General features: G+C 42.6%; 1 protein-coding gene across 1 annotated transcript in view; it reads left to right on the forward strand.

The window, feature by feature from the left end:
• Window positions 1-15,501, forward strand: part of Fgd6 (FYVE, RhoGEF and PH domain containing 6) — a 113,067-nt gene that overhangs the window by 57,998 nt on the left and 39,568 nt on the right. Inside the window, exons 4-7 of the mRNA XM_028783025.1 lie at window positions 1,541-1,608; window positions 1,697-1,727; window positions 12,486-12,637; window positions 15,068-15,224. Coding sequence (XP_028638858.1) covers window positions 1,541-1,608; window positions 1,697-1,727; window positions 12,486-12,637; window positions 15,068-15,224 — 408 coding nt within the window. The remainder of the gene's footprint in view (window positions 1-1,540; window positions 1,609-1,696; window positions 1,728-12,485; window positions 12,638-15,067; window positions 15,225-15,501) is intronic.

A 15,501-nucleotide genomic window follows, 5' to 3' on the forward strand; every position in this document is an offset into this window, starting at 1 on the left:
AACAGCAAGAAGCTCACCTAAATGTCAGAAGCACTTTCTAAATCATCTTCATTTTTTTTCTTCCAGACATGTTCAGTTTTTTGTCCTTGCTGGGACTCTAAGAAATAGTTAAAAGATGTCCTTGAGATGATTTCAGATAAACAATGTCATATAGAGTCCTGATTACACCATGCTTTTAGAATTAGAAAGATTAGACTTACATGACCCACTAATAGTTCTTCATAGAATATCTTCATGCGTCGTCTAAAGTATATTTGTTTGTTTGTTTGTTTATTATGTTAGTTGGACTTGCAGTGTTGTCAGAGTTGGCAGAACCCACCATCTTCCTGCCTTGTCTCCTGAGTATTGGAATTACTTGTATATACACAACCTCACTGGGCTTTCTGTGATACTCATAAGTATTTTCTTTGTGGTATTTTAGCATTTCCATTTTGGACCTTTTGCTATTCATTTGATTGGTTGATTGGTTGGTTGGTTGATTGGTTGATTGACATGGGTCTCACTATGTAGTCGTGGCTGTTCTGGAACTCACTGTGTAGACCAGGCTGGCCTCAATCTCATAGAGATCTAGTTATGTCTACGAGTGCTAAGATTAAAGGTGCGTGTTCCCAATCCCATTCCTGATTTCTCTCAGCTCTTTCTGTATCATCATCTTACTATTTCCTCGTGTTTGCCGTTGAAGTATTGTGTGGTATGGTAGACCGTGCCACCAGACAGAAGAACTTGTAAGGTTGTAGCAAGTTCAGAACCCTAGTAAATCTCATAATTGAGAATGGCAGGAGTTCATACAAACTCCAGACCAGGCTCCTGTCCTGGAGCACATAACCATGACACCCTTCTAAGAGGATCATGACAACTGGTCATGTAGCATAAAAGCCTAGTTCTCCATGCTAATGAGGTATTTAGATAGACCCTGAGTATTCTGCCAGTGAGTGTCTTCCTGGGCATCCCTTCTTGCAAAAGGTATTTAATCCCTGATTCATCCTGAGTAAGATGCAAGCATCGTCCTCCACCATGAATAAAACAGTTTGGACAAGCAAGGACTATCTCTTTTGTCTAGGACTGCCGCCACCAGGTGAGGCCTTCGTCATATAGAGCCATGACTGAGTCTCCGTAGAAAGCCCCTCCATACATTTGGCACTCACTCACTTGTGCCAAGGCTGATTCCTCCCCATCCCGGGCTCACTGACTCCAGTTCTCAATCCCAGCAGTGTCTGGGTGCTCAGGAGTTTGAGAGCCACAGCCTCTGTCCCACCCCTATCTGAGTTTTTCCCTCCCTTGAGCAGCCTGTTGGCAGCTCAGCACTCCAGCCAGCAATGAGGAAGAAATGCAGCCTAACACCCCTACATATCACTTCCTCTGAGTGTCACATCAGTAGCTCTCTGACACTCCAGTGTCGAGGCAGAAACTCAGAATAACAGTATTGTGTAGTGTGAATTGTGTGCTAGTAAGAATGGGGGTAAAGTGCATGTCTAACGAGCTCATGGCTGACCCCTTTCTTTCTGAATTCATGCTTTCTCAATGCACTCTTTAACTTCAGGATGAAGATGCTGGGATGAAAAGCAAAGTTCATCATATTGCCAAGGAGATCATGAGCTCCGAGAAAGTGTAGGTATCAAATTATCAGTTCAGAAGACTGTTCTTCCCCAGTTGGCCTATTAAAAAACAATGCTTTTTTTGTTTGTTTGTTTTACAGGTTTGTGGATGTGTTAAAGCTTTTGCATATTGTAAGTATCTGTTAATATTTTTCTCAAATCTAAGATTATTCCTGGTCCTGCTCTTTTCTTACCCCAAAGGTTCTTAGCACAGCTAATAAGTGAACGATACACACATGCTCTCTAGTGCTTGGTCATATTTTAAATTTGCAAAAAAAATACATACTTATAAATTAGATATGTATGTCTAAATTATCTATATGTATATATAAAATAGACAATTTCCAAAATGTCTGTATCCCATTTATACCCAGATATACCTAGATGATTTCTTGTCTTCAGCACTTTGCATTTCTTCATAATGATGAGCTGTGACGGTTGTTGCTATTGCTTCTGCTCCTTCTCCTCCTCCTCTTCCTTCCCCTCCCCCCACCAAACTACATCCTCAACACTCACAATGATGATGTATCTTTTAGAGCATTTCTTCTCTAATCCTAATAGCACCCAGAAACAGAGACACTTGAGACAGGCATTTTTATAGCTAACTTATATATATATATATATATTCGTCAACTTGAGCAGACCTGTTAGGAAACAACTATATATATCTGAGCACATACTCATTTTTCCTCTTGCATATTTTTGTCCTTGCAAGTTTTTACAAGATTCCATGTACACTGGCAGTCAAAGTCTTTGAATGTTATTTTGATTTGATGATATTTTGGCAAGATATCCCAAATACCCCGAACATCCCACACATGTGTGCTCAAGTCCACTTGAAAACTTCCCTTGAAAATTAGATTGTCTGTCTGTCTGTCTGTCTGTCTGTCTGTCTGTCTGTCTGTCTATCTATCTATCTCTGTGTCTCTCTTCCCCCTGTAGCCCTCTAGTTTTCTCTTTCTCTTACTCTTTTACCCTTTTTTTTTTTTACCATCTCTGTCTTTATCCCTGTTTCTTTTTTGAAACAGTCTCACTTCAACCCATCTTTGACTCAAAGGTGTAGTGATCCTCCGCCTCAGCCTCCAGAGTCCCAGTTACAGTTTTGAGCCACCAGACTAGACAGCAATCTGATAAGATATTCTAGTCTCATTCTGTTGTGATAAAACACTGGGACCAAAAGCAAAGTTCCGGGAAGGAAAGGGTTTCTTACCTCACACTTCCAGTTTAAAATCTCTGTTGAGGGAAGTCAGAGCAAGAACTGCAAGCGGGACCCATGGAGGAACATAGTTTACTTGCTCATTGTTTAGCTCATTCTCAGCTAGCTTTCTTATAAGTCCACACTCACCTGCCTAGGGATGGTGCTGCCCACAGTGGGCTGTGCTGTCCTCAGTCAATCATCAGTCAAGACAGTCTCTCATGGACATTGTCATAAGCCAACTGGTCTGGCAGTTCCTTAGTTAAGGTTTCTTCTTCTTCACAGGTGATTCTAGATTCTACCAAATTGAAAACAAAAACTAACCAACACTAAACCTAGAAAGCTAAAACCAAGGCTACCCGGACATAAAGATGTTGCTGTAGTTGATTAATCCTCTCTACCTCCCCAGCAGCAGCTGTGTGACTTCCTCGCTAGCTGCCCAATGCTCTGGATCCTCGAATGAAAGGTGCACACACATGCAGCCTTCTATTTTAACATGCCTTAAATAGTGCAATGTCTGAGCCACTCCAAACATTCATGTTACTAACACCCCCCACCATGCTCCTGAGTTATTACTTATTGAAATCTGTATTCTGTCTTTGCTACCCTAGACCCAGTTTGGGGCTAGCTAGGGCTGCTGCTCCCTGCTCTTGCATGACTGGTATTCTGTCTTCTGCTGTTCTCAAGTTTGCATCTTATTACTTCCCTGGCAATGGCAATTCTCTTCCTTCTTCCCTGGGTTCCCTTGCCTGGGAGATCTAAAAGTCCCGCCTCTGCCTCTCTGCCCAGCCATTGGTAACTTTATTTACCAATCATAGCTAACTGGGGACAGGGACCCTCAGTGTCTTATACTCAGATGTGTGGGTCCCCACTTTTGGGAGCTGAATTAACACAAGTAGTATTATAACCAATCTATAACCTTTCACCCTTTTCGTTCATTAAAAAGGCCTTATCTCTCAGATACACAGTGAGCATAGTTACCACAGTTATGTAAGCTATAAGGTATGATATACTCTAATAACATCCAGTCCATCAATTTTGTCAATTTAGATACATTACTCTAACTCTGTCCTAACTTAAAGAGGAGTCTACAATCCTATATCTGAATTGTTTTGATTTTTACTTGCATTACCATCTGAAACCTATCCATTCAAATCTAGATCATCTTCCTTAATGCTAAACAACTTAAGTTTGATTTTGAGGCTATAACTAGTCTTCAACCCTGTCAGAGATCCAAGAACGAATTAAATGTTACCCAAATGTGTAGGAAGCACCAAAGCATAGCTTCCAAAACTTAGCCAATTTGCAGAGACAGCTGACTACCTGGATAGCCTCCTAGTCCTCAAAACATTGGAGCGTCTGCCTTCAGGCTTCTGGGCCAGAACCATCTGACAGACCTTAAGTAAAGCAGGAACTACAAAGGACTAGCTTACTCTGTCTTGGCAGAGCTAAGCTGTAGACGTTCCCTCCATCTTGTACCCTTTCTTGCACAGTGTCTTTTGTCTGAAGATGAATTAGGGAACTTCTTGCCCAATGGCTACCTTGCCTCTATCGGAGCAACTCCATGTGGAGGTTTTGATGCTCAGTATCTTCCTTGACCCATGAAGAAGGTACTGTCAGGAGCAGACCTGTCTCCTAGTCAGAATTTCTATTAATAATGAAAGAGATCTTAATACCAAATAGAAAGTTATTTTTCTACATGCAATAAAATATGAACACATCTCCACACTTCTTGTGTTTTTCACACCTTAAATTTGTCATTGTGTCCCAAGTCCACCCTTGTCTTGTGAGGTATGTGGACTTTCAAATGATCGTGGGGCTAGCTAGGGCTGCTGTTCCCTCTAGCTCCTGTTAACTTGGCTGCCACCTTCTTTTTTGAGCACCTCCATTCATATTAAGACTTCTGGCCAGCCGGTGGTGGTGCACACCTTTAATCCCAGCACTTGGGAGACAGAAGCAGGCAGATTTCTAAGTTTGAGGCCAGCCTGGTCTTCAGGACAGCCAGGACTACACAGAGAAACCCTGTCTCGAAAAAAAAAAAAAAAAAAAGACTTCTGGATAAAATTCATTATTATGGCACATCTTTCCTGCTCCTATCTCCCCTGCCTTGGTTTGGCATCTCCTCCTCTAAGTGGCTCTGTTTCAGGTCTTTACTTCTTCGTTTCCAGAGACTTGTGGGTGCCAAATATTTTTTGAATAAATGACCTTCTAATGAGCATTCTTTATATACCTTTTAATATATTATATTATTATAGTATACAAATTATTTATCTTTAGCCTCACAACATCTGTAAGAATATTTTTCCCCTTTGTTTATTTTAAACAAAGAAAGTAACCTGTTTAAAAAAAATGCTACTAAATGTCAAAGCTGGACTTTGAAGTCTGGTCTATGTGAGTTTTTGGTGTACAATGTAAAATGTTTGCTTGCACCCCTAACCATTGCTATGTATAGTGTATCTGTAGGATGTAGTGTGTCCCTGGCATATTTGTTGCTTACAGAAGTCTTTTCAGCTGCCTAGGAAACCAGAGAAACTCTTGTTTTTCATCTTCTAAAGATGAAAATGAAGCTGGATTTTTTTCTTAGATTTCTTTTGAACATGATGTATTAATGTTACTAAAGAGGGTTGAGAACATGGTGTAAACACTTGGTTTCTGTACTGTTTTGCATCGAATGCACTGACGATTATACACAGCTGGTCTTTGGGTACAGAATAAGAAGGATCATTTCACCTGGAAAAATACTTTCACTTTAAAAACAAAGTCAGCAAAGCACACCGTTAGACCCCTGCAAGCCCTGCAGTTGGGGGGTTGGGGGCTGAGGCACAAAGATCACAAGTTTAGGCCCATCCTGGGTCCTATAACAAGACTTTGCCAGAACAAACAAGACCAAACCAAAGTTAAATTATTGAGATGGGGACTCTCCCTTTTACTTCCCAGTCTTTTATTTTTGCATATCTATAACACATCTTTGAGCACTGCAGCTGCTTTGCTTTGGTTTTCTGTAAGTGATTTTTACTCACTGAGAGCTCCTGTCTCTCCCTGTGTCCATGTGGGCTTTGTAATTCATGGGCTCCTGAGAGTAGTTAAACAATGGCTGGAGGTCAAGCCCTCCTCTTGGGACAGCTGGTAATTAAGTCACACACTCCTCTCTGGTTCTGTAGATAGACAGCCTGACTCTATAGGCAAGGCCATCTGTTCTCTGCTTCAGTGCCTCAGATGTTCAGACTTGATCCTGTTCGCACTGATGATTTTGCTAGGGTCTTCCCCAACTGATCAGAGTAGGCAGGGTGAGTATGTTGAGGGTGAGCATGGTAAAGAGTTGAGGTTCTGCATCTTAGTTATGGGCTACTGGGGGGAATTGTTAAGACTAATACTGTAATACGCTTTGTTATTTAGAGGTCCCTTTCAGTCTTTAAAAATTCCAACTTGAACAAGCATTTAGTGAATGTAATCATAGGTTATTTGACTTTGCATACAGAAACTTTGGTTGGTTTTTGTTAGAATTAGTGTTCTGTCTAGTTGATGTCAAGAATATCTACAATGTGCGTAATATTTTCCACCTTTCCTCCTCCTTTATTTTAATTATTGCAGTTTCTTTGTCTCTCCACTCCACTCTCCTTTCCAGTGCTGGTTTTCAAACAGAAGGGCCTCACCCAGCCTAGGCTGGTGCTCTTCCACTAGGCCACACTGCCAGGCTGGTTACCAGCTTCCCTGGAGTGCAGAAGTAAGCTCTGGGCCTCTTTGCTCACCTGCATCTGCACTGTTGTAGTGGAGGGAGTTTTGGTGAATTTAGATGCTTCTGCCCCAAATAGTTTTGTTGCTCTTAAAATGTGTTTCTTAAAGATTGTCACACTTTCCCAAATTATCCTGGCTGTTAGGATTTTAAAAGAATTACATGTTGTAGTCATCTTTTTTTTTTTATTATAAAAACCAAAAAGCTGGGCCCTCCTTCCAGTGGTACCACTTCGGCCGCGGCTGAGATTCATGAGTAGCTGGGAAGTTTATCTGTGTAGTTCCTGTGGAATTAGCTGCATCTGGCCCCAGGGTCAGAGTGCACTGTCTTGGGGAGATGGAGCCAAAGAAGAGAAATGAGGTTGCCATGCTGTGTGCTGTGAAGTTACTTGTTGGGGATTTGTGGTTCAAGCCTTAGCCTGAAGGCAGGGATGCCCCTGTTTTGAGCTGGGGTGTTGAGGATTTAACCTAAGATTTTGTGTGCTGAGCACTCTTTGCCACCAAGAAAACCAGTGATAGCCCCAGGTGTTGTGTGTTTTGAGACAGGGTCTTTCTATAACATAGCTCTGGCTATCATGGAACTCAGTCCAGGTTGGTCTCACACTCTGAGATCTACCTGTCTCTGCCTCCCAAGTGCTGGGATCAGCAGTATTCACCACCATGCCATGCCTTTTACAAAACATCGAGTAAGACAGACTTTGTTCAGAACCAGTGCTGATTTTTTAGTGGTAAAGGAATTGGACTTTACTCCAAACACAGAATCCATAGCCAAGGATAAAATGAGTTTCAGTGGGTAGAAGGTTCCCAAAGGAAAAGTGGGGGACAGGGTGATCTGCTCCTGCTTGGGAGATGGCAGCTGGAGCAGCGCAGGGCCAGACACTGGAGCAGGTGGTGAGATTTTAGTAAAGCTAGGTTGGATAAGGAAGTGCTTCTGCTGCGCACTTTGGTAAAGCAGAGACTCGCTGTCAAATGTCTGCTTACGCATACAAACGTGGCTCTTAGAGGCCCGGATTCTTCAAGTTCCTATAGTCTTTAGTAAATGTTGTCCTTTTTGAGACAGGATCATCCTGTGTAGCTCAGCGTAGCCTCAAACACACAGCAATCCTCCTGCTTGGGCCACTCCCCACCCCCAAGTGCTGAGTTTACACAGGAGCATATGCCACCACCCCATCTTTCTTTGGCTCTCTGTTAAGTATAAAATAAACTTTCTATTTTTGTTTTGAGCTACTACGATAATTTTCAAAACTGTACCATTGGTCTTCAATTCATCTAAACCTGCCCCAAACATCCAGTACTCTCCGAAAACAAACCAACCCTCACCAGGTTGTGATAAGCGTCTCCTGAATGGGACCGTGTCGTTGGTCAGCCCACTCTGGATTTGGCTAGTCTTTGTTAAATGTGTCTCAAATAAACAAGTGTCTGTTCTGGCACTGGTGGAAGACATGGAATGCAGAGTCTGGCCAAAGCAGTATGAGACTGGTTAGTTCTTCAGCTACTTAGCAGCTAACATCCACTGTCACTGTCATGAGGAAATGCCTTCCAGTTGGAAAACAAAAGTTATTCTGCCGCCAAGCAACCAGCATAGTCATCACTTAATTCTACAGGAAGACAGGCGCATGCTGGTTGCTTTGCTGAGCAGGAACTCCTGCATCTGAACTGTGCTAATCACTACACTGGCAGATAAATGTATCGTTGCTTACCTTGCTGAGCTTTGAACATGTTTACCATCTGGGGTGTGATTCATAAGTGTGTTCTATAGGTTTGCTTGACTGTGGGAAATCTAAGGACTTCCAGAAGAGTTCATTAGCTACGTTTGCTCCTAGCAAACGCCAGGGCTGATTGAGACAAACTGCAAGGGATGGGGTGTGGCTGCTGTCCACTGGCTCTCTGGAGATGCTTGTGTGCTTTTCTAAACTGGAACACTTGAAAACTAAATTCTTGTTTGATATTTTATTAATTAGTTATACAAGTTAGTTCTGTAGTCACTATGTAGATAAGGTATTCCTTTAGATAATATGACTAACGGGGCAATAATAATGAACCCAGGTTCTTCTTCCAGGAAAAGGTTTTTTAGTATTTGTTAAGAATGTGAGAAGGCCGGGAACATAGCTCTGTTGTAGGCTTTCTTGTCTAGCATTCAGGAAGCCCTGGGCTTAATCCTTAGCACCTCATAAACTGGGTATGGTGTTACAAGCCTGTTATTCCAGCGCTTGGGAGGTAGGGGCAAGATCAGAAGTTCAAAGCTATCCTTGGCTACTCAACATTTTGAGGCCATACTGGCACATCTGTAATTCCAGCCATCCAGAGGTCGAGGCAGCAGGATTTTGATTTCCTGAGGCAATCCTGATCTCAGCAAGACTGTCTCAAACATAAAGAAAACACTGAGGGGAGATGGGGTTATAGCTCGGCAGGGAAACCTTGTCTGCATTCAGAAGGCGGAATGCCCTGCTCTGTAAAGATACTTGAGTAGACTTTTGGGTAGGAAATCTTCTGTTCTTTTAGATTACATGTGAGGATTTTTTAAAATTTGGGGTTTGTTTTATTCATTTCCTTATCTTCGTTTTTATTTTTTAATTTCTCCCGGAGAAGTAAGAGATACTCTTAAGTAATTTGTCTTTAGGCGGAAATGTTGAAGGGATCCATAGAGCAAATGCTAGCCCTTTCCAAGAGAAAGCCTAGTGAGTTTCCTCAGGGTTCTGCTCGAGGATTTTGTAATCAGACTGTTAGAAGTGTTGTTTTGGAGTCTTGGACAGAGGGGAGATTCCAGTATTGTTTAACTTAGATCTTGAGGCCCACCCTCCAAGGACATTAGAGCCTCTTCCAACACTTATCTCCTCCCCCACCCTTTCCTCCTCCTCCTGCTCTGCAGTGACGGGTGTGGTGGTGGTGACCTATATTAAAACATGGCATTAGTAGTCTTAGAAAGAACAGAAGATGAAAATATATGAGGTTTTTTTTCTTCTAGGAAAAAATAAACTTTTTGACAGTTAACATATTCTCAGTATTCCCAGCTCCAGACCCCTGAGGGGCCTGCTAGAAGGATTGACTGGCCATGTGCCCCGATTTGGGAGTCAGCCCACCTGAAACACACTGCACTGCCGCAGAAAGTAGGGTTCCTATAAGGGAGACCTGTAGGGGAAGTGTGTGGGGAGGCTGGGTGTAGGCCTCGACTTTACACACCCCTTTGCTTTATCAGCATTAAATTCTGCTAAGTCATGAGGCCTTGTGGTGGGGACATGACTCTCTAGTACAGGCCGTGGGGCACCATGCCCTGCTGTGGGGGCACACCTGCCCTGTCCAGCAGGGACTAGGGCGGCACATGGCCATGCTGAGCCCTCACTGGCCATGTTGGCCTGGGAAATTGAGGAACCCAGAGGGTGTGCTCCACCATGTTCTGCAGGGTTCATGAGATGCAGATTGGGGGCCTGTGCCTTGGGTTGGTTCTTCGTTTTGGAATAGTATTGGAGGATGCTACTGGGTTTCTCAAAGGGGATGATTCTGGATAAGTCGAACTCAGGAATGCTGGTATGTAGGGCTGGGCAGGATTACCTGTCTCACTTGTTCATGATGGGTGACACCCCAGGGAGACCCCAAGTGGGTATGTCGCCCATGAGCTTATGCGGCCAGCCTTGTCTTTGCCCATTGCCCATTAGGTGCCTCTGGGTGGGTAGGTTTTTAAAGTACAAATGGTGAGCTCACTGGGAGCTTGTCTCACGGGAGAGAAGCATTAAGACCTAGAGTCAGAGTGTTGTGTTGACTCTGTACCAAATGTATTGCAAAAAGTTTGTGCAACAGCCAATTAAACGTTCTTGCTAGTACTATACCAGTTGCGTAACAGTTGCACCTACTTCACAAATGAAGAAACCAAGGCTAGGTCAAGGAAGCACAGTCAGTCAAGGGCAGTGGCTGAGATCTAGAATCCTGATTGCCAAGTGCCTCCCTCTGCAAGACTCAGCTAGAGGCTCCAGGTTGGGAAATGACTACTGACAGAGATGAGGGACTCTTAAATCCAGAATGGAGTTAGCTAAGACCTTCCTAAAACTTGTTAAAATGTTTAATTGAATATTTTTGAGACTATCATGCATAAGAACTGCATTTACATAATTCTGCCGTTCCCTCCCTGCCTTTCCTTTCCCCCTTTCAACTCCTGCTTTGCCCACACTTGCACTTCACTCTTTAATCACACTCACAAACACACAAAGTGTCCTGAGTCTACTTAGTATTGCTCATATGGAGATATACTTGGGGCTGACCACTTGGGATTGAGTAACCCATTAGGGTTATTCCCTAGGGGGAGCAGAAATGAATCTTTCCCTTTTGGCAGCCTTCAGTTGCCTGTAGTTCTTTATCTAGGTGTGGGGCCTTGTGAGGGTTCCCCCATTCACGTTGGCACCTCAGCTGCTGTCATTATACAGTGCTTGTTTAGGCAACAAGTTGTGATTTCGTGAATAGAAATTCCCATCATATCTAGAAGATGCTGTCTCAGAGCAGCTATCCTGGTTTTCTGGCACTTAGAATATTTTCTCCCCGCGCTTCCCCAGTGTTTCCTGAGCCTTGAGTGTAGGGATTGTGTTGTAGGTAAACTAGTTGGGGCCTGACATCCCACAACCATTTATCTTCTACATTTTGACTAGTTGTGGATCTCTGTAATAGTCCCTATATATTGCAAAGGGGAGCTTCTTTGATGAGGTGTAAAAGCTACACATATCTGTGGGGATAAAGATCAGTATTTAAGATAAAGTTAAAAAATATATTGATTTATATATCAGTCAGAGTACTCTAGAGTAACAGAATTTATAGAATGGATCTCGATCTAGTGTACATATATAGAGAAAGGGAATTTGTTAGTCTACAAAGTGTAGTCTCGCTAATCCAACAATAGCTGGCTATTAATGGAAAGTCTAAGAATGCAGGAGTTTCTCAGTCCCCGAGACTGGATGTCTCAGCTAGTCTCAGTAGGAATGGGCTTCTAATACCAGTGAAGGAATGGGCTTGATAACAAGGTGAGGGCAGGCAGGCAACGAGCAAAAGCCTCCTCCTTCTTTGTCCTGGTACAGGCTTCCATCAGAAGGTGAGGCCCAGATTAAAGGTGTATCTCCCCACCTCATCCAGATTAGAGATGGATCTGTATACTTCAGATTAAACAAAAGTCCCTAAATGTTGTGCCCTCCATTTTTGGATATTAGTTAATTCCATATGTAGTCAAGTTGACAACTAAAAATAGCCATCGTGGTTTAGAGAAATGGCAGTGGTAAGTTCTTCTCTAAGGTCCTCTCCAGCCACAGGCTAGGTTTACACACCACCAGGTGTGCATTTCCTCATACTGAGCAGGCCTTAAGTCCAATTAGACAGTTGTTGGTTACCCCCAAGATAAAGATGCCACTATTGCCCTTTACGGCTATCTTACCTCACTGGTGATTGTTGCAGTTCGTAGGCTTTCCATCTGGTAAGACTATTGACGGATTTTCTCCCTTCGCAGTTTGCATAACGCTTTTGGATAGTATGTGAGCTAGTCTCTGGGGAGGAAGCTTCCCGGTCAATTCCAGCTTGGTTCCTCCAAGTTCGGTGTCCAAAGTGTGTGGTGTTTCAGCAGTAGAGTCGTAACTTCAAGTTCTGGGAGGCAACTACAAGAAGTGTCAACAGCTTGTCTTATTTTGGGATTCTCTTAAGACTCGCCTGGTGAACAACTTCCCGTGCCTCGCACTGGGGTTTCGTTAGTTCATGCCTCGTGGGGGAGTGTTATCGCCCCATGTGACAAAATAGTGTCATCGTATTTACATGATTGCACTAGAGTGACTTTAATTCCTAGAGCTGCAAACCAGTTTTTAGATATTTCTTGTATAATTGAGAGATAAAATAGCTTTGCAATTGTAGACCTTCGTAGGGTCGAGGATGACTAGGCAAAAAGCTTTTGATCAAGTTATGTGTATGAACAGTGACTTTTGCCCTCCTGACTGTAATAGGATTTCCGGGGTGCTGTAGCCCGTGCGTCCAGGCAACTCGGGAAGCCCGTGATTGAGGACCGGATTCTTAACCAGATCCTGTACTACCTGCCTCAGCTGTATGAGCTCAACCGGGATCTCCTGAAGGAACTGGAGGAGCGGATGCTGAGCTGGTAAAATGTGGCCACTTAGGCTTCCCAAGAGGCCCCACTGGGGAGAGGGAGAGTGCTGTCCCTTACACAGCGTTGTTTCAGTATGTTGGAATTTTTGACAGTTACCTGTAGATTGACTATTTCTGGTGGCCATACCATGGGACACTTGATTTAAATACATGCCATTAAAAAGTTCTTCAATAATGCCTGATCAGACACAAGCCGAGCCAATTTAGCTAGTTCCTTTTTGTTTGTTTGTTTTGTTTTGTTTTTCTGTTTATTTATTGAGACAGAGTTTCACTTCCTGATATATTTTGGGCTGTAATTTTTTTAATTATTTAAATCATCATTGGTGAAAATGAAGTATAATTTCCAAAATAATTCTTGTACATAGTTTATCCTTAATTCTTTATATAATTTTATATTAACATTACCCTGAATTGGCTTTAAAACCTAACTATAGGCATATATATATGTAGTAGAAAGAGGTTTACATGTTTTTTGCTTGTACTAAAGGCTTCCTCACATTTTGGATCTGTAGGTGATCTGTATTAGAAATATTAAGCATTCTTAAGAACCAGACTAAATTAACAAAAGAGATAACTAACTCTTCAATTATGGAAAAAAATTTCACTTATTCTTAACAAAATAGTTCAGGTCTTTGAATAAGGTATTGTCTCTCAGAATTTTTCACGGAAGCTTGTAGAGCAGGCTTGCAACGCCCAAATAGTTGGGAAGCCGAGGCAAGAGGACCACAAGTCCACTGAGTTGTTTGGGCAACTCACTGAGTCTCTATCTCAATGGAAAACGTGAAAGACAGGCTGGCAAGATGGCTCAGTGGGTAAAGGTGCTTGCCACTGATCCTCAGAACCGGCATGGTAAAAGGACAGAAGTGATCCCCAAAACTTGTCCCCCGACCGTACATTCATGCCCCACACAAAATAAATAAGTCAACCCACAAATATTTTTTAAAATTAAAAAGAGCTGGGGATTTAGCTTAATGGTTTGCCTATCATGCAAGAAGCCCCGGGCTCAAATATATATTTGTATTATAGTATTTAGAGCACCAAATATTCTATATGTAGTTTGAAATGTGCGTGTTTGTCTTAGTGAAACTGATTTAAGGGTGCCCACAGTTAGAGAAATTATAGTATTTTCAATTCTGGACCAGATAGGGAGGGGTCAGTCTTTCTCTATAAAATAGAAGTTTGAAACTCTGGGTAAGGACCATTGCTTGGTGACTCTGAGATGGTTAAGCTGGAGTGCAGTATCTCTCTGCCAGGGAAACCTGCAAGCAGAGCCCACCTTGTTGACCTGGAAAGTCGTGGCCCTGTGCCTTACCATGGTGACACCTCTGCTCTGCTGTCTTGTAGGACATCCTTAGCTAGGACTAACTTTTCACCGTGATCTCCAGGCCATAGATCATGTTCTGCTTCATAAGGAAGGGCATGGTCCAAGGCCGCTGCTGCCTCTTAATCTATCTGCTGCCTGCTGGCAATTCAGTTTTGTTGGGGTAGAGCCATGAGAATGAAGGTACTTACAGCTGTGGTCAAGGAATCCACGTCCTTTTCACTACCACCACCTTGTGTAAGAGGAGCAGCATGCCTGCCTCCTGTTTATATGATTTTTTAAAAATAAGTTATTGTATTGATTTTTTTTTAAGAGTTTCAATTTGTAGCTGCCTTGGCTTTGGATCTACTATGAAGTGTAGGCTAATCTTGAAATCAGGATGATCCTCCTATCTCACCCTTCTGAGTACCAAATTACAGGAGTGAGCCACCATGCCTAACAGCTGTGACTATCCACTGTGCTGGCTGGTTATCTACGTATGACAAGTGTATCATATAGTACACATAATATACAAAGGTCTTACTTTCATGGGACAGACATTCTACTGGGGCTTAGTCAAAGGCTACGACATGGGAATGGACTCCAGTATGTTTAAAGAACACAAAGAAGTTCTGCAGAACAGGAAAAGGGGAAGCGAATCATGGCCTGGGCCAACCAGCCAGGAAAGCATAGTAGCCCTTGTGTTCATAGAATATATTTCTGTTCTCAGAGCAATAAAAGGACCTTGGAGCTGGGTGTTGTAGCACTGAGCTGTAATCATAGCAGGAGAAAAGCGGAGACAGGCGGATCGTGAGTTCAAGGCTAGTCTGGGTAGCTTACTGAGACCATCTCAGTACACACACACACACACATTCTGAAAAGGAGGTATCATTGGAAGTTACACAATAGGATGTATATTTTTTAGGATCTGAGAACAGAGTACAGAGGACAAGAATGGAAAAAGGAGACCAATCAGAGCTGACAGAGTCTGGATAAGATGTGTTCATGGCAGGGCCAATGATAAAGAAGAGAGAAAAAGTTAGAAAGACGAGCTGGTGACTTAGCTGTGCCTCAGACACATCAATGACTGCTTTTATGTTTTCGTGTGTCCTCTATCCATAGGACCGAACAACAAAGAATTGCTGATATCTTTGTAAAGAAGGGGCCATACTTAAAAATGTATTCCACATACATCAAAGAATTTGACAAGAACATCGCTTTGCTGGATGAGCAGTGCAAGAAAAATCCAAGCTTCGCTGCGGTTGTCAGAGAATTCGAGGTATTTGCTATCACAGAGTGTTTAACTTTTTTCTTAATTTTTTTAATGCCTTAGTCTTTTATGATCATTGGAAACAACACATTTGAGTAAAAATATTAAAATATAATCTCCTTCATCAGGCAATGGTGGCACACGCTCTTACTCTCAGCACTTGGGAGGCAGAGGCAGGCAGATCTGAGTTAGAGGCCAGCCTGGTCTACAGAGTGAGTTCTAGGACAGAGAAACTCTGTTTCCAAAAAAAAAAAAGCCCAATGAATAAATGATAAAAATAATCTCT

This window comes from Grammomys surdaster, unplaced genomic scaffold, assembly GCF_004785775.1.
Source record: "Grammomys surdaster isolate TR1022 unplaced genomic scaffold, NIH_TR_1.0 958, whole genome shotgun sequence".
In the NCBI taxonomy this organism is placed as follows: domain Eukaryota; kingdom Metazoa; phylum Chordata; class Mammalia; order Rodentia; family Muridae; genus Grammomys; species Grammomys surdaster.